The 27,444-nt window shown below is 42.2% G+C and overlaps 1 protein-coding gene across 2 annotated transcripts in view; it reads left to right on the forward strand.

Moving 5' to 3' along the window:
* Positions 1 to 27,444, forward strand: part of NDRG3 (NDRG family member 3) — an 86,792-nt gene that overhangs the window by 33,582 nt on the left and 25,766 nt on the right. For both annotated transcript variants that reach the window (XM_056121486.1, XM_056121487.1), the window contains exons 3-8: positions 2,469 to 2,504; positions 11,867 to 11,972; positions 13,772 to 13,892; positions 16,615 to 16,677; positions 17,952 to 18,012; positions 19,454 to 19,540. In XM_056121486.1, coding sequence (XP_055977461.1) covers positions 2,469 to 2,504; positions 11,867 to 11,972; positions 13,772 to 13,892; positions 16,615 to 16,677; positions 17,952 to 18,012; positions 19,454 to 19,540 — 474 coding nt within the window. The remainder of the gene's footprint in view (positions 1 to 2,468; positions 2,505 to 11,866; positions 11,973 to 13,771; positions 13,893 to 16,614; positions 16,678 to 17,951; positions 18,013 to 19,453; positions 19,541 to 27,444) is intronic.

Consider the following 27,444-nt stretch of genomic DNA (forward strand, 5'->3'; position numbering starts at 1 on the left):
GGGCTGACTCCTGGCTCTGTGCTCCAGTATCACTCCTGTTGGTGCTTGGGTGACTATATGTGATACCGGGGCTCAAACCCAGGTCTGTTGAGAGCAAGGCAAGAGCCCTCCTTGCTATACTATCCTGCCCCCATGGTCTTGGTTTTGCAACTAAATTCAGTGGTACTTACAGGCTCCCCTAGCTCTTTGGGAGTCGCTCCCCGTGGTGCATGGTGCTATGGGCCCATATGGTATTAGGGGTCCAACCCAGGCCCCCCTCATGGAAAGCATGAATACTAGCCCCTTGAGGTATCTTCCCGGCCATTTTAGTTTCTATTGACATTATCTATCTTAATCCTTAAGGACCCTGTCTTCTCATAGTCTAACAAGAAATTTAAATACAGTGACTTCTCCAGCATTTTATTAGACTAGAAGGAGCCGTGGAACATTATGATCCTTTTTAGCAATGGCAGTATCCTTCGAAATTGTTACCCAGCCCCATCTGCTCAGTATGTTAGTTGTTTTTCTTTGTTGTGACCACTTTTATATTGTGAATTCTATCTCCAGCCAGGAATAATACTTTAGACTTTCCCCCTCTTTGCTGTTCTCACTATCATCTACAGGCTCTTGATTGGTAATAAATATGTTGTGATTTTACTGCCATCTTTAGAAAAACTCTAGTTCTTCTAAAGGCTTTGTATGTGTACAATACCCTGCTGTCCAGTAGACATGTCTGTAGTAATTAGAAGTAATCTCGGTGCTATCTAAAGATGTAGTAGCAACTAGCTGCGTATATCTGTTGAGCATGTGAATTGTAACTAATTCAACTGAGAAACTGAGTTTTTAATTTTCATTGGCCTATTTGGCATAGTGGCTGCCATAAGAGGTGGTACTATTTTAGATTATCCCAGTTGGTTTTCCTGGTTCTTCTCATAAAAGGTAAAGTGGCCCTCCCATTGTTCATCAATTTGCTCGAGCAGGCCCAGTAACATCTCCATTGGAGATTTTGTTGTTACTGTGTTTGGCATATCGAATACATCACGGGGAGCTTGCCAGGCTCTGCCATGCAGGCGAGGTACTCTCGGTAGCTTGCCGGGCTCTCCGAGAGGGGCGGAGGAATCGAACTCGGGTCGGCCATGTTGGCTGTGTGCAAGGCAAATGCCCTACCGCTGTGCTATCACTCCAGCCCCAGGTTTTTCTCATAAGGATGGAATTTGGTTTCTTTGAGAGTGTGCATGCATGTGTGTGTGTGTGTGTGTGTGTGTGTACATATGTGTGTGTCTGTGTTTGTGCGTGTATCATATTGGACTGTACTTCTCTTTTTATTTTATTTGTGGTGCCTGGATTAAATGCAGGCCTCACATTTGCAAGACATGGCCTCTGCCACTTAGCCACATGCTCAACCATGAGCTATGTTTTTAAACTCAGTTTTGTCCTGTTAGCACTGTTTGTTGGGGTACAGAATTGTTTCTAGACTGGGGTTGGTACTCTTTATTAGAAACAGACATGTGAATTTTCTTTAGAGGATCAACCTTTGGGAAGGTGTTTATTAGCAGCTCATAGCTTCTCTAAATTGTTATAGATGGAAGAGATAAAGTATGATAGCACAGTTTTAAGTAAGAGGCTTTTTTTAGGGAGATGCTAATATTCTATGAAAAAAACAAGTTGAAAGGTTTTTTCCCACCCCGGAACATTGCCCGGTAACTTTCAGTGCTCTTACATCAGTCTTGCGGTTTTGGCATCTGAAATGCTGCAGAAATGCCTGAGTCATTGTCATTGATTGTTTCCTTTCAATCAAATGTTACTATGATATAATCTCTTTTTAGAAGCTTGATGGCTTTTCCTTGGCTCTTTTGACTGTTCCACTTTTTAAATGATTCAGTGATTTTTTTTTTCCTCCTCCCAGCAGTTCCCTGAATGCTGCAGATAAACCACTGTTTTAGGAACCTGCTTCATCTTCCCTCTTCTCAATTAGTGACGAATCTTTATTTCCTGTTGAATTTTATATCTTCTGTTTCTAATCCTTCTGTGGCTTTGTCCTTTCTTTAATTCTTCTGTTGTCCTTGTTTCTGGACACTCTGACTCCTGCATACTTTGCTCCTCTAAAGGTTGGTCTTCAACTTCTTTCCTTCTGGGTACTTCATGTGTGGGTTGTGAGTGTACACTTAGACTCTCATCCATGTTTAACCCCCTTTCCAGAAGTTCTCACTGTTCTTAGGTGGGAAGTAAGGAATTACACCTTTACTGGGAAACCAAGCTTCTTTTCTCTATCTGCATAGTTACCCCAAGGAAGTGTAATTTCCCCTCAAAGACTCACCCTTTACTAACACATTAGTCAACCCTGCCTCTGTAGCCTTTTGACAATACCGTTGTAGTTTTATGGCAGTTTAGAGGTTGCACATGTGCTGCTTTCACTGTGAACTGAATTTGTTGCACATTTGGGGAAGCCACATGGGAAGCTGACTGTGTTTTCTGCCTTCTGTTGACAGAATGGTACACGCAACTTCCAGGACTTCGACTGTCAGGTAAGGACTTCCCGAGCATCAAGGAGAGCTGTGTGCAGGATCTCTGCAGTGCTTCCCTCCTGTGGTCTTGTAGAAGTGGACCTCTCTTCTGAGCTCATCCTAACTCTTTTGTGTTCTTTTGGTCATTGGAGCAAATTGAAATAAAATTATTGGCTGTAATGTCCACAAAAATTATTGGCTGTGATGTCCACAAAATGCCTGCCAGGTACTGTTGTATGGTTGTAGGAGCTATCTCTCCTTTCTTTAAAAGGTGTTGGAAATTCCAGTCACAGATGTCAAATGGAGATTTGTCATCTCACTGCAGAGAAGTGGGGGAAGGACAGTTTGTAAGGGACAAAAACTAACAGCAACATCCTTTACTAAAGAAAAAAGACAAATCAAGTAAATTTGATTATTACGAAATGTAGATTTCTTTTTGACATATGTTTGGAAATGCAAACATGACACATTAGTATTTCCTTAAATGATCATCTTCCTAGTCTGCTTTTGCCTGTAGCTCTGTTACTAATTTAAAAATCAATAAAATGAGTCAGCAACTCTCCATTTACCATCTCTTAGACTGATTCTGAAAGAAATATGAGGAAGAAATGAGTGCATGAGAATGATAGTCTCGTAAGAACCTGACTGAAGCCTGCCTCTCCTATTTTTTGGATAGATGTCCAAGCAGTGGTTGTAGAAACGACCTGAAAGTAGATTGAGAAGATATTGGGCAAGGATAGGGATATCAGTTATTGGGTTATCAGCTTCCTTGCTTAAAGGATTTAGCGACCCTGTACATGCTTAGGCAAAACTTTCAGATACACATTTTATGTTGAGTAGGGTGAGCTATATGGCATTAACATAAAAATGAGGGGCTAGGGGCTGCAGCCATAGTACAGTGTGTAGGGCATTTCCCTTGCACACAGCTGACCTGAGTTCTGTCCCTGGTATCCCATATTGTACCCAGAGCATTTCCAGGCGTGATCCCTGAATGCAGAGCCATAATTAATCCCTGAGCACTGTCATTCATGGCCCCAAAATAAAACAAAAATGAAGGGCTAATGTCTACATCAAACAAATTCTTCCTGAATTCATAGCTATTCTTTCCCACCTGGAAATTTCTGGAGCTCAGATGTTGTAAGGGCTTGAGTTGAATTTGCAACTGAGGTTCACTTTGAATGGTGTAGGCTTTTAACCCTGTTACAGATTTCTGAATCCCAGTACAGAGCATTTTTTGATATTTCACAAAAAATTATCAATATAGTGCTGTTAAGAAATCATTTACTATAGATCCCTTGCTCAAAACCAAGAAGCTGCTGCTGGGGAGATAGTCCAAGGGCTAAGGACTCGTGCTTTTTATATGTGGAACCCTACTTTGATCCTTGGCACCATCTGCGCCCTAGAGCACCACTAGGTGTGGTCATGGTGGCTTCCATATACTGCCGTGATGGCCTTGTCCCAGGTGAGGTACAACTTGAGCAGCATTGCATCCCTGGGCCCTAGCATTGAACTGTCTAATCTGTGGCCAGGTGTCCAAGAAGTCTAAGCAGATAGCCTTAGGTACTGCTTAGGAGGCCCCCCCAAAAAAAACAGAACCAGAAACTATGAATTTTTATAAATGGTGGTAGTCAAGTTTGTACTTAGTTGGGCAGTTAATTTGATTAACTTTGTTTGTGGTTTGGATCCCAGGTTGAACCTGCTGAACTTGGTCGCCGTTAATACTTGGTATTATTTAACTAGAGAGAAAGATATTTGAGAGAGAGTGACTATAAAACTCAAGGAGAGGCATTCCCATTACCATCTAAGTCTATTCCTGTATATGCTTCTCTATCTAAAAACGGATAGAAGCGTTTTCATAAAACTGAGCACTTTCCCAACCAAATAACATAGGAAACATTATAGATATGTTATAAAATAGATAAGAAAAAAATACAGTTGAAAAACAAAAGTTGTTACTAATTTTTGGTTTTGGGGCCATACCTGGCTGTGTTCAGTGCCTACTTCTGGATCTACATGCAGGGATCACTTCTGTAGGTGCTCAGAGGCTGCCAAGGATCAAACCCAGGTTGGCTATGTGCAAGGCAAGCACCCTGCCTGCTGTCTATTGCTCAAGCCCAAGTTGGCTCATTCTTCTTGGTTGAGTTATGCAGCTTTGTCACTTTGCTACTATTAGAAAATAAAGGACTGGAGTGGGCCAGAGAGATGTACAGGAGGTAAGGCACTTGCTTTGCATGTGTCTGTGGTGGCTGTCACCCTGGTTCAAATCCCCAGCACCACATAAGGTCACTGCCAGGGCTCAGTCTTGAGCACAGAGCCCTCAGCACTGATGGGTATGCCCACCCTCCAAAATAATAATAATAATAATAACAACTCACAGTACCTGACAAGGATTTAGGAGATAGCTCAGAGGACTGGAACATGGGGCTGGAGCAATAGCACAGCGGGTAGGGTGTTTGCCTTGCACACGGCCGACCAGGTTCGATTCCCAGCATCCCATATGGTCCCCTAAGCACCGCCAGGAGTGATTCCTGAGTGCAGAGCCAGGAATAACCCCTGAGTATCGGCTGGGTGTGACCCAAAAAGCAAAAAAAAAAAAAAATTGTCTAGCATCATAGACCAGTTTACAACTTCAATTAAAATCTTTCCATTTTCTTTACTGTGTGCTTTGTTTTCATTCTGTAATTAAAAAGTATAATTAGAAGTCAACCATTTCTCAGAACTAGAGAGATAGCTGAGGGCATAAGGTACTTGCCTTGCATGAAGTTCACCCCAGTTTGATCCCCAGCACGACTCATGGTCCTCCAGGAACTACCAGGGATCACTCCTGAGCACAGTCAGAGATAGCTCCTGAGCATCATGTAGTGTGATCCAACCCCCACTCGAAAAAAGTGCACTATTTCTCTCTGTTCTTTAATTTTCCTAAGTGACTTCATTGCTGTATAACTCTCCTATAGCAAACAACCATTATCTTGGGTTACAAGAGTAATGAAAGAAGGGGTGATTAGAGGTGACATCCTCTAGTTGATGAGGAAGGAGAAAGCACTGGCTGCCGGATAAAACAGTGAGTCAACCAGACTTAATGTCTTTCATCCAATTCATTACTCTTAATTCTGTCTCCTGTGAACCTTTCTTTTTTTTCCCTGTGAACCCTTTTAAAAGTTTGAAATTAGAGACTGGAGAGGTAACCCAGGGTCTAAAGTGCTTGCCTTGCATCCCTGAGACCCATTCCAATCTCATGACTCTAGAGTATTGCCAGAGGTCACTCATGAGCACTGTGGGTGGGCCCCTCATCACACACGCATAAAGATTTTAAAAATTAAGTTAAATAGATTGATATCGTTTCGGCCCCAAGACCTCTAATCATTTGCTTTACCAGATAAAACTTGTGTGGATGGTCGTGCGAGAGCGCCAGCACAGCGGTAAGGCTTTTGCCTTGTGCGATAGCATAGCGCTAAGGCATTTGCCTTGCGTAGGGCCAAGCCAGGTTCGATTCCTCTGTCCCTCTTGGAGACCCCGGCAAGCTACTGAAAGTATCTCCCCCGCGTGGTAAAGCCTGGCAAGCTACCCGTGACATATTTGATATGCCAAACACAGTAACAACAAGTCTCACAATGGAGACGTTACTGGGCCTGCTCGAGCAAATCAGTGAACAATGGGAAGACAGTGCTACTGTGCTTCAGACTAGTTAAATAGATAGACTTTTAAAAGTTTGGAATTGGAAGGGCTGGAGACCTAGTAGAGTGGGTAAGGTGCTTGCCTTACACACACCTGACCCAGGTTCAATCCCCATCATAACATATGGTTCTCCAAGCACTACCAGGAGTAATTCTTAAGTGCAGGGCCAGGAGCAATCCCTGAGCATTGCTGTGACTCCCTGCATCCTCCACGACCCCCGCAAAAGTTTGGAATTAGAGGGTCTGGAGAGAGAGTGCAGGAGGTAAGGTGCTTGCATTGCACGTGGCCATCTTGGCCAAACTTGGTTTGATCACCAGCACTGTCTGACTCTTGATCACCACCAGGAGTTCCTAAGCAGAGTCACCCCTGAATACTCTATGTGACCAGAACATAAACAAATAAAACATTTGGAATTAGAGTTCAGATAAATGTTACAATTTCTCTGAATATTATGTTATGCTGATAAATTGCTTTAAAAGACAACACTGGAATGTGACTTAGTCATAGAGTGCTTGCCTCATATGTGAGGCCCTGGGTTTGATTCCAGGCACTGCCAAAAAAAGAAAAAATAAGAAAAGAAAAAGCCACCAAAAATATCTCAGAGAGCAAAGTGCAACAAAACAAGATATACTGGTTCTTTGTATTAGATATGGGTATATCATAAACTCTCAATTCTTAAGCTGTTTTCCTTCTTTTTGAACTGCATCTGGTGGTGCCCAGTGCTTATTCCTGGTTTAGTTTTTAGGGTCTCTCCTGGTGGTGCTCAGGGCAGGGCATGGGATCCCTGACTTGGGGGATCCCCAGCAGTGGTGGGAATCAAGCTTGAGCCTCTCCGCATACAAAGTATGTGCTCAGGCTGTTGAGCTGGATAAGTACTTCCAGCCCTTAAAAACTTTCAAAGTACATCTTAGATTAAGAGGCACAACTTAATACCTCTACTGCAAACCACAACACCCAAAAGGAGAGAGAGCAAAAGGGAATGCCCTGCCACAGAGGTGGGGTGGAGGGGACGGGGTGGGGGGGTGGAAAGGATGCTGGAACCATTGGTGGTGGAAAATAGGTACTGGTAGAGGGATGGGTACTCGACCATTGTATGACTGAAACGCAAGCACGAAAGTTTGTAAGTCTGTAGCTGTACCTCATGGTGATTCACTAATAAAAAATTTAAAATTACTACTAAATATTTTCAAGATACTCCACTTATGGGCCGGAGCGATAGCATAGCGGGTAGGGCATTTGCCTTGCACGCAGGCGACCTGGGTTCGATTCCTTCGCCCCCTCTTGGAGAGCCTGGCAAGCTACCGAGTATTCCGCCCACATGGCAAAGCCTGGCAAGCTACCCGCGACGTGTTTGATATGCCAAACACAGTAACAACAAAGTCTCACAATGTAGACGTTACTGGTGCCTGCTCGAGAAAATCAATGAACAACGGGAGGACGGTGCTACAGTGTAGTGCTACTCCACTTACAGTATAAAACTTGATAATTACAAAAGCCATGCCAGTTTACTTAGATATTATTCACCTTGTTCACAAATAATTAAACTAAAATTTGGATAAAAAAAAAAAGAGAGAGAGAGAAGTATGTCATGGACCAGTATGATTTGAAAGTTATTTCATAAGCCTGAACTAATTAAGGGCTCTGCTACAAGACATAGATAGCTTTGGAGGTGGTAAATAAACAGAGCCCTCAGAAATATCTCTGACCAGAGCCAAATTGACAGTACCTTGGGCTGTGCACTTTGAGCAAGGGCTCTCATTATGCTGTCACACCCTTTAGAATGCTGGGTGAAGGGTTGAGGTAGTTGAGAAACAGCCGCCTGTGACTTAATAGTTGATCCAGCAAAAAGGTGGCCTCAGTATCATCCACTGCAGTGGCCTGACCCTTGAATGATCTTCCTAGTTAGGGTCTTTGCACACTCACCCACACTCCAGATGGATACTTGTTCAAGCTACTTAAAAACAAGGACACCACTGAGACGGTTACAAGTCCACTTGGAGGTGAGTGTCTCCTTTCTTTTCATATTATTTATGCTAAGGCCATTCACACACTTTGAAAATGAAAAGAAGTGCTAGGAGACCCTGGTAACCAGGCAGTTAGTGCAAGTGACAATTGAATTGACCAGTAGGACCCAGATCTTCAGGCTCTTGATTCTTCCCTAGTTACACAGTTTGAGGGAACATTTTAATATTACTGGGAGATAGGAGCTGAGATATTCTTAGAATGCTTACTCTTTGAGGGAGGTGACTTTTAACTGATCTGAATTTCATCAAGATTGTGAAGTGACATTATAGCAAGTTCTCACTGGTTGTCAGAAGGTATTTAGAAACTGTGACTTTAAGCGAAATGACAGTCTCTCTCTCACCCTCTCTTCCTATCTCCCAAAAGGAAACAAGGTCCTGAAGTTCTTGTCCTCCAAGTTTTGTTTTATTTTGAGGGGTTGGCTCTGCACTCAAGGATCATTATGGGAATGTTGAGAATTGAACCTAGGCTGGGTCTGCCATGTGCAAGGCAAGCACCCTGTTTGTATTAGTGAACTGTACTAGTTTACTGGTCCCTCCCGAGGTTTTTATATATCTTACAAGTTTTTATGTATTTGTATGTAAATATACATAATTTATAGGTTTTTGTTTGGTTTTATTTTGGACCATACCCAGCAGTGCTCTACACTTAGAGATCACCCCTGGTGGGACTCAAGAGACCATTTTGGGTGCCAGGGATCAAATCCAGTTTTTTTTGCCCATTTATAAGACAAGCACCTTACCATAGCCCTACACTATCTCTCTGATCCTAAATCTATATTGCTTACAAAATTTATTTTTAAAAAAAATCTGAGTGGTACATGATACACAAGAGTGGTACAAGATATACAAATCTATTTCTACCCAACATCATGTTTTTAAGATTGCTCTATCTAGTCATATGTTTTTAGTTTGTCATTCTCTTTCATTATATGAATTGTAATTCATTTATAGTTTCTATGTTGATGAATATTTAGACTATTTATGAATTTTTTTCTTTAACATAGTAAATAAGTGCCATAACCTTTGCTGGGCTTGTCTTCTTCACGTGTTAGATTATGTTTGAGTATTTCTTTAGATGATACCTGTAAGTTAAACCTCTATAAGAGAACACATCTCACATCTCTTTTGTTCACTCTTTCCTCACAAGAATTCAGAGTCTAGTATTGGTGTGGCAAGATAAGGATTATTTAATGGATGAATCTGGTGGTGACAGGGGAGGATGTGAATGCTATAGGAGAAGTGTTTATATGATCACGATCACAATCACGACCATCCTGTTATTCGTTGATTGCCTCAAGCAGGCCCCAGTAACGTCTCCTTCATTCTAGCTCTGAGAATTTTTAAAATGTGCCATATTCAAGGCGCTTTCAGAGTTAGGAGAATGAGACCCATCATTGTTACTGGTATTTGGCATATTGGGTACACCACGGGGAGTTTGCCAGACTCTGCCGTGGGGACAGGTTACATTCGGTAGCCTGCCAGTTTGTCCAGAGTAGGAATGAGATTTGCAGCCGCGCACTTCCAGGAGCTGGGTTTTGTAGTCTCTGGGTCTTGGCCGTTGATGGGATTACACGGCGGGGGTGGGGGTGGGGGTGGGGGGGCAGTTGGTGGGTGTGATCCCTGCCTACTGGAATTTGGAGGATCTGTTTACATGATGTCAGAGATTTATTTAAATTTAAAGTTTTCCCATCCAAACCCTGTGCTTTATTTTGTAATCAATTCATAGATGAGCTCCTTTCCGTTTCTTACTTCCCTTCCCCTTTTCAAGCCTTTGAATAGAGAACAGTAGAAATAATGTCACCTTGTGGTTTGATTTGTAGACTATCTGCTCTATTTGGGGCCTATGTTTTAAAATACATATTCAGTTAGCTTAAGATTATGTTCTGCCCCTCATCAGGAAAGAAATGAAACAGGACTGGAGCTATAGTAGAGGGGTTAAGACTCTTGCCTTGCATGTGACTGAGCCTGGATCTGTCCCATACCACATATGATCCCTCTCCCAAGCACTAAATCTAGGAATGACCTCTGAGCACAGAGCCAGGAGTAAGCCCTGAGCACTGCTGGTTATGGCACCCACAAAATAAAAAGAAAAATAAAGGGCCAGAGTGATAATATAAGCCACTAAGGCATGTGCTTTACATTTGGTTAACCCAGGTTTGATCCCTGGCACCCCATAAGGTCCCTGATTACAGAATGAGGAATCACAAAACAAATCACAAATCATCCTGTTATTTGTCGATTGCCTCGAGCAGGCCCCAGTAACGTCTCCTTCATCCTAGCCCTGAGATTATATTCAAGGCTCTTTAGGAGAATGAGACCCATCATTGTTACTGGTATGTGGCATATTGGGTACGCCAAGGGGAGTTTGCCAGACTCTGCCCTGTGGGCAGGCTACATTCGGTAACCTGCCAGTTTGTCCAAAGTAAGAATGAGATAATAAGATGTCGTAATAAGATGTCGCGCGGCCGCATTCGGTTCCGGGATCTGGTTTTTATAGTCTCTGAGTCTTGGCCGCTGATGGGATTACACGGCGCCAGGGGGCCAGTTGGTGGGTGTGACCCCCGCCTACTGGAATTTGGAGGATCTGGGTGGAGGATGCTCGGCCCAAATCCAAGTAGGCTTGGAGATCTCGGCCCTGGAACCCGCGTGACTTTGTCCCTCTGCCAGTACCTTCATGTGTGCAGAGAGTGGTCTCAGCATGGTGGTGGCTGGTCCTGGAGGTCTTTGGCTGCCGGAGCCCTGGTCGGGGCGGGGAGGAAAGCTCAACCCGCTCCCCTCCAAGGGGTCCCGGCAAGCGAAGACAGTCAGGCGCGGGGGCAGAAGACTGCACTCTTCTCTTCCGGGATCTGGTTTTTATAGTCTCTGATTTTAAGGTCCCTGATTACAGAATGAGGAATAAGCCCTGAGAACCACTGGGTGTGGTTTAAAACCCAAAAGAAGTAAAAAGGGAAGAAAAAAACTAAAGTTTTAATGGGGGTATTTATTTATTTATTTGGGGCCACATCCAATAGTGCTCAGGGGTTACTTCCTGATTCTGCACTCAGGAATTACTCCAGGTGGTGATTGGAGAACCATATGGAATGATGTGGATTGAACCCAGTTCAGTAGTGTGCAAGACAAGTGCTATAACTACTGTACTATCTCTCTAGTCCTCTAATAAGGCTTATTACTAGAGAAGACATTTATTTTGGAAACGCATGCCCACCTGACTCCAGTAAACTCTTAAATTCTGCAAACATGGCAGCCAAGAGGTACTGCAGGGTGAAGCTTCTGGTTTTGCTCCTTTATTGTTGTGTTACTGAGTTTTAGCTGGCTTCTTAAACAATTTACTAATCTCTTCCATAGTCACTGTGATATTTCCCCCCTATGTAGGACTAAACCCAAAGCCTCATACATGCAAGGCAAGCGCTTTTACCATTGAGCTACATCCCGGGTCTTTCAGTGTGAATATATTTTTAAAAGATCCCTGACTATGTATGTAAAAAGGTATAATTTTCTCCTGATTTGTTTATCTGGAAGAAAAAGTTTGGATATTCAGTGTAACATATCTAAGGAATGCTTTATAGTTCAGTAATACGCATTCACCTTAGCTAGTGAGAATAGTGGTGAATGAAGCTTATTGAAATTTCAGCAGTCTGAGATGTCCATTCTGCCTTTGCTGAGACCTACATTCTCTTGTTACAGGAGCACGACATAGAAACAACTCATGGTGTGGTCCACGTTACTATCAGAGGCTTACCAAAGGGAAACAGACCAGTTATTCTGACCTATCATGACATTGGCCTCAATCGTATGTATTTGATCTTGTACCTCCCCTCTTGTACTTAGTACTTAATCTTGGTATAATTTTTTAAAAGAAGCAGAAAGAAATCCCAGTATCCGAATAGAGCTTGGGTTTTTTCCTGTCCACTTTAACTTTCCCTCCTTATTTTTGCAGATACTAAGAACTAAGGTTCCCAGGAAATATGCAGGAGAATATGTTTGTGGAAGCAGGGGATAATGCTAGAATTATAGCTATATTGCATTTGTATCATATCCACTAAATACTGAAGATTTTATGATGAGCTAGTTAAGGATAACCAGTTTGTGGGCAGGTTGTTTGATTGAACTTACTTCTTTCATGTTTCAGGTTGAAAATCTAGAATTTAAACTTTATTGTGAACTCTTTGGTGAACTAGTAAAAGTATTCTTGCAATTGCCCATCATCAGTACTTTAAATGTACCTTTCATTTTTTAAAAGTGGACTTTAGATGGTAGCAGAAGATGCTGGCCTTAGCCACAGGGGCACAGATACTATCTGCATCTGTTTTCTTTCACGCTTATCTGGTTTTTCAGAGGTAGCCCACAGTTGCTACTACCATCTGGGGCTTAAATTAATTTTTGTTTTGGGTCCACACCCGGTGATGCTCAGGGGTTACTCTTGGCTCTTCACTCAGGAATTATACCTGACATTGCTCAGGGGACCATGTGGGATGCCGTACCTGGGTTGACCACATGCAAGGCAAATGCCCTACCCACTGTATTTTCACTCTGGCCCCAAATTAAGTTTGTTTGTTTATTTTATTTATTTATTTAGTTTTGCCTTTTGGGTCACACCCGGGCTATGCACAGGGGTTACTCCTAGCTCTGCACTCAGGAGTTACTCCTGGCAGTGCTCAGGGGACCATATGAGATGCTGGGAATTGAACCTGGGTCGGCTGTGTGCAAGGCAAATGCCCTACCCGCTGTGCTATCTCTCCAGCCCCAAATTAAGTTTAGTCTCTTTAGCATGAGAAGTGACTTTTAACAGTTTAACAGGGTAGAAATTGAAGATCTTCCCCTCCCTGTACCCCCAGCAGTTTTTTTGAGGGTCAGTCTTCTCCTTGGTAAGTGTAAACAGTCCAGAATGTTTACTGTAACCAGGTTCTTGGTATTAGTCAACATCTCTCAGGCAGATAGGGGCATAAAGTAAAATTAGAAACACAGGGCCGGAGAGATAGTACAGTGGGTAGGGCACTTGCCTTGCATTCGGCTGACTCGGATTCAATCCCTGACACCCCTTGTAGTCTCCCAGGAGTGATCCCTTAGTGCAGAATCAGGAGTAATCTTTGAGCACTGCTGAGTGTGACTTCCCACGCAAAAAAGGGACAACCTTACGGATGTAAGATTAGTTTTTGGAGCACCAAGATTGATTTCCACTTCCTTGACATAATGTAGAATTAAGAAATATGTTCTTTTGGGGGCCGGAGCGATAGCACAGCGGGGAGGATGTTTTGCCTTGCACGAGGCCGACCTGGGTTTGATTCCCAGCATCCCATATGGTCCCTCAGGCACCTTCAGGAGTGATTCCTAAGTGCAGAGCCAGGAGTAACCCCTGAGCATCGACTGGGTGTGACCCAAAAATTTTTTAAAGAAGAAAGAAATAATGTCCTTTAAAACTCACGGAGAAGCACATTATTCATCCTTGAGGGTTGCTTGACTCATGGTGTTTAGATATCTCTCTTTAGCAGTGATTGAAAGAGAGTGAAAGGGTGATAATGTGGTTTTGAATAGGGGGTGACTGGGAAGAAATGGATAATCTGTGATATAAGAGTATTTTCATTTTTGCAGATAAATCCTGTTTCAATGCATTCTTTAACTTTGAGGACATGCAGGAGATCACGCAGCACTTTGCTGTCTGCCACGTGGATGCCCCAGGCCAACAAGAAGGTGCACCCTCATTTCCAACAGGGTAAGGCCACAGGCAAGGTCTCCTGAAAGATCTGCACTCAGATGAACAAATAACCAAAACCCTGTAGGAAGAGTAGCATGTTCTTCCCTTCTCAGTTTATGCTAGCATAAGTTTTAGATTATATTTAGCAACCAATAATCCCCACATTTTCTCTCCTTGCTCTGAGTGGACTGTTACGTGCAGTCTATTGAGGAAAACAGCATGTTTTTCATTACCCAGGAAAGAAGGCTCTCAGTAGAATTGCCTCTCTGTAATCACAAGACAAGTGTGTGGATCAGACACTTCTAAGCATCTTTTTTTTTTTCTTTTTTTTTTTTTTTTTTTGCTTTTTGGGTCACACCCAGTGATGCACAAGGGTTATTTCTGGCTCATACACTCAGGAATTACTCCTGGCTGTGCCCAGGGGACCATATGGGATGCTGGGAATTGAACCCGGGTCGGCCGGGTGCGAGGCAAATGCCCTACCCGCTTTGCTATCGCTCCAGCCCCACTTCTCAGCATCTTTTATCTCTTCTTCCTCACATCTTTTAAAAATCTCTCACTTCTGTGTCCTTCCCTGAAACTTTACACTGAACTCAGCTTCCTTTGAGCTTCCTGGGAGTATCTTGGCCACTCTTTCCTCCCAGTGTGGTGGCAGGAATTTGAATGTCTGTATGGTCATTTATTCTGAAAAGCTGCCCTGAATGTAGAGATATATTTTGCCTGAATTTGGGGCACTGAACCTCATTCTAATCCTGCTTCTCATGGACAGAGCTACAGTGATCCTCACTCTTTAAGAGAGTCTTAGGAGGAGGAATGAAATTGCAAGCTATGAACGCTAGTTCTTCCCTCTACCTTTATTCATCTTCAGAGCTACTCTTGCCAGTGACTTGGGAAATATACCCTTTGAATGATAGCACTTAAAACTTTTCTGTTTTGTTTTGTTTTGTTTTGTTTTGGCGGGGTTGGCTGGAGAAAGTTTGGCCACAACTGACAGTGTTCAGGAGCTACTTCTGTCCCTGTGTTCAGGGTTCAGTCCTGGCAGTGCTGGAGGACCACACGTGCTTATGATCAAACTGGGGGTTGTCTGCGTTGTTGTAGGGCAAGTCCTTCTTAACTTCCATACTCTCTCTAGTTCTCACAGTTACAAACAGTTTAAATGCTATTCCTGATTCTGCTTTGAATTATTATTGTTTTTGTTTGTTTGTTTTTTGGGCCATAGGGTAAGAGCTCAGGGATTACTGAGCTCTGCTAAAAGCTCTGCACTCAGGGATCACTCCTGGCAGGGCTCAGAGGACCAGATGGGATGCCAGGATTGAACCTGGGTCAGTCACTTGCAAGGCAAGTGTCCTATCCACTGTAGTTCTCTTTGACCCCTGCTTTGAACACTTTTCACTTACTTCTCACAATTCTAAGATAGGCTTATTTTTGTTTTACACGTGAAGAAAATAAGGTTCAAAGGTACAAGTAACTTAAGCAAGATTAAATAACAAGTAGCAGAACTAGGATTCCTCCTAGCCCCACCTTGGTATTTTGGATCACACTTGGCACTGGGGGATTGGACTGGGGTCAGAGAGCTGGGATTTTAACCCAGACTCTCTCTTTTTTTTTTTTTCCTTTCGTTCCACTAGGTGATTGGACTGGGGTCAGAGAGCTAGGATTTTAACCCAGATGATCTTTTTTTTCTTTTGTGCCACACCTAACTGTGTTCAAGGAACACTCTATGTCCATGTGGCGTGCCAGGGATCAAACCCGGTTCTGCTGCGTGATTGGCAAACTCCCTGCCCGCTGTACTATTGCTCAGTACAGTCTTGAGCCCAGAATATTATGGTACTGTGTTCACTTTATGAAAATAGATTTGTGACCAGTTCATCTACTAACAAAATTTAAATCCAGTTTGTTATTTCCCCCCCATTTTGTGCACAAGTGGCTCACGAGTATTTCATTACCTAAAGTGTTTCAGACAGAGTATGACTGACTTCCCAATCAGACATAGAACAGATTTGCACCTCAGATAAGATTGTCTTAAGTGCCCTTCTAGCTTTGATTCCTATTTTGTTTCTTATTGCGGGAAATTTCTAAGTCTGAGTCCCAACTGAAGTGATGGTTAGAGATTTGGAAATAGCCCTGAGAGAGAGCCCTTCTTATGACTCTTTACACCTCACTTTCTCAGATCCCAGAATATATAATCCTTTCCTTCTTTTTGTGGCAGAGAAGTCATAGAATATACTTCATGGTACCACGTTGCCTCCTTTGAGCCTTTGGTGAAGCGAATGCTTTTATTAAGACCCCTTTATTTTTCAGGCCAAAGTCATGGTATAGCACTTTAGGGCATTTACCTTGTACGTGTCTGCCCCAGGTTTGTTCCTGGCACCACATATCAATTCCCCAGTCCCACCAGGAGTAAGCCTTGAGCACAGCCGATATGACCCTATTTAGGAGGGAGGAGAGAGAGAGAGCGCACACCCTTTACTTTTCTAGCTCAGTTAGTATTATTGGGGTTTTTTGGTTTTTGGTTTTTTTGTTTTTTTGCTCTTTAGGTCATACCGGTGAAGCTCTTGGCTCTGCACTCAGGTATTACTCCTGGAGGTGCTCGGGGGACCACATGGGATGCTGGGAATGGAACCTGGGTCGGCCATATGCAAAGCAAACACCCTACCTGCTGTACTATTGCTCCAACCCCTCTAGCTCTACTAGTGATCGAAAATATTACTAATTCAGAAACTGTCCCTCTGATTTTCAGATACCAGTACCCCACGATGGATGAGCTGGCTGAAATGCTGCCTTCTGTTCTTACTCACTTAAGGTAGATTCCTTCTGTAATTCTTCTACACCATGCTTTTGTTGTTGTTTTCTACAAAGACACTGTGTCTAATCCAGGAAATAAGATGGTTTTTGGTGATTGCCCCAGACAATTCTTGGAAAGCCCCAGGGTCCCCTCCCAGCTGTTCTCAGGCAACCGGGTTGGTGGTCCATTAGGAGAACCCTGCAGTCAGTTTCTGGGATTACCCAGACTACCCCAGCTGGGTTGGCCGCCTCCAGGGCTGCAGCTCAGAGCTGGGTAGCGACCTTGTAATGCCAGGAATCTACTGAAATCTATTGCATGCAAAGCATGTGCCTCAATCCCTGTACTATCTCCTGCACTAGTTTTGTTTTTATCATTGTTACTGTGTATTTCCCAGTTTAGTCTTTTTAAAAGGATTTCTCTAGGTATGTATATTGCATACCCCCAATAAAGCAGAGGATATGCTACCAGCCAGAGGTGGAGATAGCTTAGAGCACTGGAGTACTTGCCTGCAGTGCAGATACCAGCACAGTATGGTTCCCCAGAGCATGACTGGGGCGAGTTAGTGGCCCTTGGCATTAAAGGGTCCAAGTAGCATGGAGCATAGAATCACCAAGAATAGCCCCTACCCCCCTATTTTCTTGGGCACTGTTTTGGAGCACCCCCCCTCAAAAAAAAAACAAAACAAAACAGAATGATGCTAATTGTGGTGAAAATATGTTGGAGACGAGTATAAGAAAAAAGGCAGGGAGACCAGTTAAACTATTCCAGTAGTCCAGGTGAAGAATAATGAGAGCTTTGTACTAGGTGCTGTTGAGGTGGATGGAGGAAAGTAATTGGAGGTAGAAATATTCTGAAGGTGACTGTAAGCATATTTGAGAGTTGGACATGGAGGTGATGAGTGAGCTGTCAAAGTAACTCCCAAAGTTTAGTTTTTAGTCATATTAAATTAATTTTTAACTCTTAATATCATGTTAGAAGCAGACAGTCATATTCTTGTTTTATAGATAAGAAACAGACCTGGAAATAAAATATACATATATTTTTGGTGGGGTGGGCACAGGTGATGCTTGGGTTACTTCTGGCATTGCCCTTCAGGAATTACTCCTGGTAGTTCACAGGGATCCTGTGCAAGGCAAGTGCCTTGCCTATTGTACTATTGCTCTGGCCCCTGAAAATTAAATCTTAATCTAATTCTATATTTAATATTACAGTCAGTTGTATTTTCCCCATTAAGTATGCTGTGCCTCCTTCAAAATAGTTAACACTGTCAATGTTGGTATGTCCTCTTGCAGTCTGAAAAGCATCATTGGGGTTGGAGTTGGAGCTGGAGCCTACATTCTCAGTAGATTTGCAGTAAGTACATGAAGGATTGGTCTCAGCATCCCCAAGAGAGGCACTGCCCTGTCATTATTCTTAACTGTTGTCCATTGACTAGAAACTATGTGGGTCTTAAGTCAACTTTTCTATACACTCTTTAAGCTATAGATACAGGTTTATATAAAGCTATGTTTACCCGAGAAATGAAAAAAATGAGGACAGTATATCTTTTAAAAATTATTCTTATGATAGTTCTGATGGAATTTTGTATAGCCATTAACACTTTCGACTCTTTTTTGGTTTTGGACCACACCTGGCAGTGCTCAAGAATCACTGGAGTGACCTGACTTTGTGCTCAGGAGTAACCTGGCATTGTGTTTAGGAATCACTCTTGGAAGACTCAGTTTCATATGGGATGCCAGGGATTGGCTTGGGTACAAGGCAAACTCCCTACCCACTGTACTGTTGCTCTGGCCCTAAGCTAGTAACAGTTTTTTAAGATCTTAGGATTTGTGATTTGTAATTTATAGATAACATAATATAAACCAGAGAAAGTTATAATACTCATTCACATAAAGTTTATCATAGTCATAGGGAAGGATTTAGAAGGAAATATATAAGAATATTAACAGTGATTGATGTTTTATGGTAAAATAATGAGTTTTTATTTTTAGTTTTTGGGTCATACCTATCAGTGCTCAGGGCTTACTCCTGACTCTGCACTCAGGATTTATTCCTGGTAGGGCTCAAGAGACCATATGTGGTGCTAGGAATCAAACCTGGGTCATCTGCATTCAGAGCAAGAGTCCTACTAGCTATACTGTCATTCCTGTCCAAGGTGTTTTGTTTTGTACATATTTTTTCTACTTATAAAATTTTATACAGTGAATATAATCAGTGCTATGTTACACAAAGAAAAAGTAAGCTAGTTTTTAGTTAACACAAATGCTATTTTAAAAATAGATAAATAAATAAATGTTCCTATTTTTATTTAAGAGACTTTTTTTCTGAATGCCTCCTGGATGATCACAGTCCTCTGAGGACAGTATGACCTGTTCATAGGCTTTCAGGAAAACAAAACAAAGTTTGAGAAGCCCCTATTAAGATGAAGGGATGAGAGTAAAGAACCCAGTCAAAGCTCTCCAGCTCCTCTGCCAGGGCACCTTCCCTATAGGAAAGACCCTCCCTGGAGGCAAACAGCTACAGGGATGCCAGCTTCCTTTCTCTGTTCTAGACTGACACGTGATTCCTCCACTAGATTTTTTTTTCAGCAGGATTATTTGGTAGCAGTTTTATAAGCTCATTTTCCACGTGCTAAGTCAAATGTATAGAACTGTCTTTCAAAATATCATCCCTGGTATCTGAATATTTCAGACCTGAGGTGTTAAGGCATAAGAATAACCATGCTGCAGATATTTTTTAGTAGTACCTTCAGAGTAGAACTGTCAAGCTAAATTGTCTCTTGCTTCTGTTTCAGCTCAATCATCCAGAGCTTGTGGAAGGCCTTGTGCTCATCAACGTCGACCCTTGCGCTAAAGGCTGGATTGACTGGGCTGCTTCCAAAGTAAGCTCCAGAGGGTGTCCATTGGCCCTCATCCTGTTCTCTTCTCAAAATGGCTTCCCTGTTTTTTTGTTGAGGTATATACAGAAAAGGACAGATGTATTAAGTATACTACTTGCTGAATGTCTGTCTATCTATCTATACACCATATAAGTTACCATTAATCAAAATGTTGAGTCTGTTCAGCACTGAGAATTTCCTTTGTGTCTTTTCTTTTCTCTTCTTTTCTTTTCTTTTCTTTTTTCTCTTCTTTATTTTGGGACAACATCTGGCTTTGCTGGAATCTATTCCCACTCAGCAAGTGGAGAACCAGGAAGTCCCAGCTGTGTAGACTGTACCCTGGACTCCAGTATGCCTGCCAGCCAGCCAGTTGAGCTGTCTCTTCAGCCTTTGCATTTTTCTAGTCTTCTCCTTCCCAGAACTAGCTGTTACTCTGACTTTGCTGTAGATTGGTTATTTCTAATCTTAAACTTCATGAAATAGGAATAATGGGATGTGTGCTCTTTTTAAAACATTTTTATGTAATTAAAGAACTGTGATTTGCAAAGCTATTGATAGTTGAGTTTTAGGCATATAGTTTTCAGTATCAGTCCCACTACCAGGGTCAGCTTCTTCTGCCAGTATTCCTATATTTCCTCCCCAGATATGTATTCTTTAATTTCTAGTTTCTTTTATCATTTTGATTCTTATTTGTGTTGTCTGTAGTAATAGCCCTTTTAGATTGGTTTTTATTGGTCTATTGTATATGTACACAAAATAAGTTATCTTGTTTATTGTAAACAAAACTCCAGTGCACATTGTTTTACATCTTTTTCAGTAGACAGCACAGTTTTCTTTTTGTTGTTATTTTGGGGTTGGGGCCATACCCACAGTACTCAGAATTTACTCCTGACTCTGCACTCATTCCTGGCAGTGATCAGGGGACCATATCGGATACCAGGGATCAAACCGGAGTTGGCCACCTTCAAGGCAAATGCCCTACCCACTGTACTATTGTTCTGGCCTCCCTGTTTTCTTTGGGGGTGAGGACTTAGGGCTCCCAAGCAGTGCTCAGATCAGGGATCCATTCCCAGTATTGTGTCATACTTGGCTCTGCTTTGAGCAAGCATGGTGATGCTGGGGGTCAACAGGGCTACATCTGGTGGTACTTAGGGAAATGTGTGCCGAACATATGGTCAAACAGACATGCCTGGTATGTGTTCAAACCTTTTGAATATCTCTTGAACCTCTTTTTTTTAAATTATTATTAATTAGGGACTGGAGCAATAGCACAGCGGGTAGGGCGTTTGCCTTGCACGCGGCCGACCCAAGTTCAATTCCCAACATCCCATATGGTTCCCCAAGCACTGCCAGCAGTAATTTCTGAGTGCAGAGCCAGGAGTAACCCCTGAGAATTGCCAGGTGTGACCCAAAATGTTTTTGGTGCCCTGAGATCAGACTTCTCTCACTCATGCAGGGCATGCATTCTTACCAGTGTGCCATGTCCCTGCTCCTCTTTCCTCTTCTTCTTTGGGGACTGCTCCCATCAGAGACACACCTGGCATTAGGTCAGTGGTACTGAGGTCATTGGACCATGTGGGTTACATCTGGCAGTGCTAGGAGTCACCAGGGCCACAGCCAGATTTCTGTTTTTCCATTTGGTTTTTGGGCCACAACCAGCAGATCCGTGAATTACCAAGGATCTAACTCAAGGTCTGCATATGCTAGGCAAGTGCTCTACAACTTGATTCATCTCATGACTCCCACATACACATTTGTGTCTCGGGTCCAGACCTAGAAGTGGAACTGCTTAAGTCATAGGACATCAAAATGTTAAGCTTTAGTTAAATATTGCCAGTATTCCAAAGACGCCAACTTAAAAGTTCCATTCATTTTTGCATCCTCAGCAGTGTTTAATAATCTCAAGCGCTCTAAAAATGAACAATTTGTTGTTGTTGTTTTCTACAGAGGTCACATCCAGCAGTACTCAGGAGCAGTATGTTGAGGGTTAAACTCAAAGGCTCACACATGCTAGGCATATATGTGTTCTACTCCCTAGTCCATGAAAGATGAGCAGTTTCATTTGTTACATTAGGGGGTTTTATTGTTTACTTGTAATATTAGTTTTCTTTATATGGTATTCATCACAAAAATGATTACGAGACCGTTTTTAATCATAAAATCTTTAAAAATTTAAGCTGTCCTTGTGCAGGATTTTAAGGACCTATCACATGACTCACATTTTCTATAACTTGTTGATCATTTGAATATCCTCTTGGAAATGACTTTTCTTTCAAGTCATTTGAAAATGACCCCCATTTTTAAAAATCAGATTATTGATTTCTTTTTTTCCTTTTGGTTTTTGGGCCACAGCCAGCAGGCATTATTCCTAGCATGTACTGGGGATCATATGGGATGCCAAGGATTAAACCTAGATCTGCATACAAGGCAGCATCCTACCCGTTGTACTGTCTTTTCGGCCCTTGATTTTTTTTCTTATTACTCTGCAAGGATTCTTTACATAATTAGGCTTATGAATTTTTTTTGTTCAATACATTAACTACTTCTCCCAGATGGAGAAGTATCTAAATCCATATTTAGATACTATCTAAAATCCATATTTAAAGGGTCAGAGAAAGTTCATCAGACTAAAACAAAGGCTTGGCATGCAAGAAACCTCAGTTTGATCTCCAGCATCCTGTAGTCTCCTTAGCACCTCTAGAAGTGACCCCCAGGGACTGAACCCAGAGTAGCTCTTGAGCACCACTGGTGTAGCCCAAAAATGAAAAGCCAAAATCTCTCCCCAAGGAGATAGAAAACTTGAATGTTTAGGGTCTCACAAGTATAAATGATTACAATAATAAATGAAAAGAGGGAGGGAATAGAGAAAAAAGCATTACATGGTGTCTCATTTGCATTGAACTCACTGATGCTAAATAATAGCTCAATGTTTTTAGGTTGGAAAGGAAGCAGTTTTGCAACATTTTCCCTGCAGAAAAACAAATGTTATTTGTATGTTGTTTAATCTTAAATTGTGGGGTTTATTAGTTTAGTTTTGGGGCCACACCTGGCCGTGCTCAGGGGGCTGTTTCTGGCTCTATGCCCAGGGGTCACTCCTGGTGGTGCTGGGCACCATATACAGTACCACGGATTGAACCACGGCAAGTGTCTTAACAGCTGTACTGTCTCTCTCCAGACCCCAAACTCTGGAGTTTAGATTAGACGAGTGATGATGAAAACTCTCTAGACGCATTCTGAGCCCTGGCCAATAGTGTGCCTTAGCAGAAAAGTACGTATTTTGTAGACATGAGATCTGAACTCAATTCCAGCACAGGAAAACAGAAACTAAGAAACCTGAGCTTTGGGGACTGGAGTGATAGTACAGCAGGCAAGATGTATGGCTCTGATTTGATCCCTGTCACCCCATTGTCTCCCTTGAGCTTTCCAGCAGTGGTTGATCCCTAAACACTGAGCACTAACTACCAGGTGTGGCCTTAAGAAAAAAGAAAAACAAAAAAAAGAACTGAGCTCTCACTGCTTATTAAAAGATTCCTAATATAAGTATATTCATTTGAGGGGGTCCACAGTTCTGGCATTTTCTACCTAATTTGGCCGGTAATTCAATGCAAGGGCCCAAGGATGTGATGCCGTTCGGGCCTGGGCAGTGCAAAGGATCACCTGAACCACCCACGGGTGCTTAGGAGACAGGGCTCTACCCAGACATGTTCCTGGAACCATGTGGTACCAGGAAGCAAACTAGAATTGACTACATGTAAGTTATGCACCTTAACCCCTATGCTATCTCTCTGGTCCCAGTAATCTTAATTTTTAAACAATTGTCTACTTCTAAGTACTTTCAAGCTTAATGTTTTTTTCTAATACTCATTGGAGAGTATTAGAATAAACATTGTTGGTTTGGTGATCCAGAGTAACACCACCAGTTGTATTACATCAAAATCTGTAATAACACTTAATCATGGCATTTAGCAATTTGAGATGTAAAAACTGAAGGATAATTAGTGATACTTTGAAAGGTTTAGGTAGAGGGATATGTATTTAAAAAAATTTTTTTATTGGTAAGAGGTACTATAGTTGGCAATACTCTTTTTGTTGTTGTTTTTGTTTTGGGGTCACACCTGGCGATGCACAGGGGTCACTCCTGGCTCATGCACTCAGGAATTACTTCTGGTGGTGCTCAGGGGACCTTATGGGATGCTGGGAATCGAACCCGGCTTGGCCATGTGCAAGGCAAACGCCCTACCCGCTGTGCTATCATTCCAGCCCTTACTCTTAAAGTAATTGTTTCAGTTTTAGAGTTGCCAAGCTTCTAAATCAATTTCTCCGCCAGTGTTATAAGCTCACCCGCATTATTCCACAGTTCCTTATTTTTGTAATTTTTTTAATGAAACCCCATTTAGTACTTACTGTGTATGTCACAAATCACAAATCATCCTGTTATTTGTCGATTGCCTCGAGCAGGCCCCAGTAACGTCTCCTTCATCCTAGCCCTGAGATTATATTCAAGGCTCTTTAGGAGAATGAGACCCATCATTGTTACTGGTATGTGGCATATTGGGTACGCCAAGGGGAGTTTGCCAGACTCTGCCCTGTGGGCAGGCTACATTCGGTAACCTGCCAGTTTGTCCAAAGTAAGAATGAGATAATAAGATGTCATAATAAGATGTCGCGCGGCCGCGAATGCATTAGCGGCCACGCGGTTCCGGGATCTGGTTTTTATAGTCTCTGAATAAATAAATTAATAAAGCGTTGTTTATTAAGTAAAAAATACAGAAAACTACATGAGTGCCAAAAATATGGAATAACAGAATTGTTCTACAGCTTCAGAATAGGATACTTTATAACTTTCTTTAAGTAACCTAAGTATATTCTTGGTTATTTAAAAAAATGCAGGGAGGGGCTGGAGCAATAGCACAGCGGGTAGGGCGTTTGCCTTGCACGCGGCCGACCCAAGTTCAATTCCCAACATCCCATATGGTTCCCTGAGCACTGCCAGCGGTAATTTCTGAGTGCAGAGCCAGGAGTAACCCCTGAGAATTGCCAGGTGTGACCCAAAATGTTTTTGGTGCCCTGAGATCAGACTTCTCTCACTCATGCAGGGCATGCATTCTTACCAGTGTGCCATGTCCCTGCTCCTCTTTCCTCTTCTTCTTTGGGGACTGCTCCCATCAGAGACACACCTGGCATTAGGTCAGTGGTACTGAGGTCATTGGACCATGTGGGTTACATCTGGCAGTGCTAGGAGTCACCAGGGCCACAGCCAGATTTCTGTTTTTCCATTTGGTTTTTGGGCCACAACCAGCAGATCCGTGAATTACCAAGGATCTAACTCAAGGTCTGCATATGCTAGGCAAGTGCTCTACAACTTGATTCATCTCATGACTCCCACATACACATTTGTGTCTCGGGTCCAGACCTAGAAGTGGAACTGCTTAAGTCATAGGACATCAAAATGTTAAGCTTTAGTTAAATATTGCCAGTATTCCAAAGACGCCAACTTAAAAGTTCCATTCATTTTTGCATCCTCAGCAGTGTTTAATAATCTCAAGCGCTCTAAAAATGAACAATTTGTTGTTGTTGTTTTCTACAGAGGTCACATCCAGCAGTACTCAGGAGCAGTATGTTGAGGGTTAAACTCAAAGGCTCACACATGCTAGGCATATATGTGTTCTACTCCCTAGTCCATGAAAGATGAGCAGTTTCATTTGTTACATTAGGGGGTTTTATTGTTTACTTGTAATATTAGTTTTCTTTATATGGTATTCATCACAAAAATGATTACGAGACCGTTTTTAATCATAAAATCTTTAAAAATTTAAGCTGTCCTTGTGCAGGATTTTAAGGACCTATCACATGACTCACATTTTCTATAACTTGTTGATCATTTGAATATCCTCTTGGAAATGACTTTTCTTTCAAGTCATTTGAAAATGACCCCCATTTTTAAAAATCAGATTATTGATTTCTTTTTTTCCTTTTGGTTTTTGGGCCACAGCCAGCAGGCATTATTCCTAGCATGTACTGGGGATCATATGGGATGCCAAGGATTAAACCTAGATCTGCATACAAGGCAGCATCCTACCCGTTGTACTGTCTTTTCGGCCCTTGATTTTTTTTCTTATTACTCTGCAAGGATTCTTTACATAATTAGGCTTATGAATTTTTTTTGTTCAATACATTAACTACTTCTCCCAGATGGAGAAGTATCTAAATCCATATTTAGATACTATCTAAAATCCATATTTAAAGGGTCAGAGAAAGTTCATCAGACTAAAACAAAGGCTTGGCATGCAAGAAACCTCAGTTTGATCTCCAGCATCCTGTAGTCTCCTTAGCACCTCTAGAAGTGACCCCCAGGGACTGAACCCAGAGTAGCTCTTGAGCACCACTGGTGTAGCCCAAAAATGAAAAGCCAAAATCTCTCCCCAAGGAGATAGAAAACTTGAATGTTTAGGGTCTCACAAGTATAAATGATTACAATAATAAATGAAAAGAGGGAGGGAATAGAGAAAAAAGCATTACATGGTGTCTCATTTGCATTGAACTCACTGATGCTAAATAATAGCTCAATGTTTTTAGGTTGGAAAGGAAGCAGTTTTGCAACATTTTCCCTGCAGAAAAACAAATGTTATTTGTATGTTGTTTAATCTTAAATTGTGGGGTTTATTAGTTTAGTTTTGGGGCCACACCTGGCCGTGCTCAGGGGGCTGTTTCTGGCTCTATGCCCAGGGGTCACTCCTGGTGGTGCTGGGCACCATATACAGTACCACGGATTGAACCACGGCAAGTGTCTTAACAGCTGTACTGTCTCTCTCCAGACCCCAAACTCTGGAGTTTAGATTAGACGAGTGATGATGAAAACTCTCTAGACGCATTCTGAGCCCTGGCCAATAGTGTGCCTTAGCAGAAAAGTACGTATTTTGTAGACATGAGATCTGAACTCAATTCCAGCACAGGAAAACAGAAACTAAGAAACCTGAGCTTTGGGGACTGGAGTGATAGTACAGCAGGCAAGATGTATGGCTCTGATTTGATCCCTGTCACCCCATTGTCTCCCTTGAGCTTTCCAGCAGTGGTTGATCCCTAAACACTGAGCACTAACTACCAGGTGTGGCCTTAAGAAAAAAGAAAAACAAAAAAAAGAACTGAGCTCTCACTGCTTATTAAAAGATTCCTAATATAAGTATATTCATTTGAGGGGGTCCACAGTTCTGGCATTTTCTACCTAATTTGGCCGGTAATTCAATGCAAGGGCCCAAGGATGTGATGCCGTTCGGGCCTGGGCAGTGCAAAGGATCACCTGAACCACCCACGGGTGCTTAGGAGACAGGGCTCTACCCAGACATGTTCCTGGAACCATGTGGTACCAGGAAGCAAACTAGAATTGACTACATGTAAGTTATGCACCTTAACCCCTATGCTATCTCTCTGGTCCCAGTAATCTTAATTTTTAAACAATTGTCTACTTCTAAGTACTTTCAAGCTTAATGTTTTTTTCTAATACTCATTGGAGAGTATTAGAATAAACATTGTTGGTTTGGTGATCCAGAGTAACACCACCAGTTGTATTACATCAAAATCTGTAATAACACTTAATCATGGCATTTAGCAATTTGAGATGTAAAAACTGAAGGATAATTAGTGATACTTTGAAAGGTTTAGGTAGAGGGATATGTATTTAAAAAAATTTTTTTATTGGTAAGAGGTACTATAGTTGGCAATACTCTTTTTGTTGTTGTTTTTGTTTTGGGGTCACACCTGGCGATGCACAGGGGTCACTCCTGGCTCATGCACTCAGGAATTACTTCTGGTGGTGCTCAGGGGACCTTATGGGATGCTGGGAATCGAACCCGGCTTGGCCATGTGCAAGGCAAACGCCCTACCCGCTGTGCTATCATTCCAGCCCTTAC

This window comes from Sorex fumeus, unplaced genomic scaffold (genome assembly GCF_029834395.1).
Source record: "Sorex fumeus unplaced genomic scaffold, SorFum_2.1 ptg000044l, whole genome shotgun sequence".
Classification (NCBI taxonomy): Eukaryota; Metazoa; Chordata; class Mammalia; order Eulipotyphla; family Soricidae; genus Sorex; species Sorex fumeus.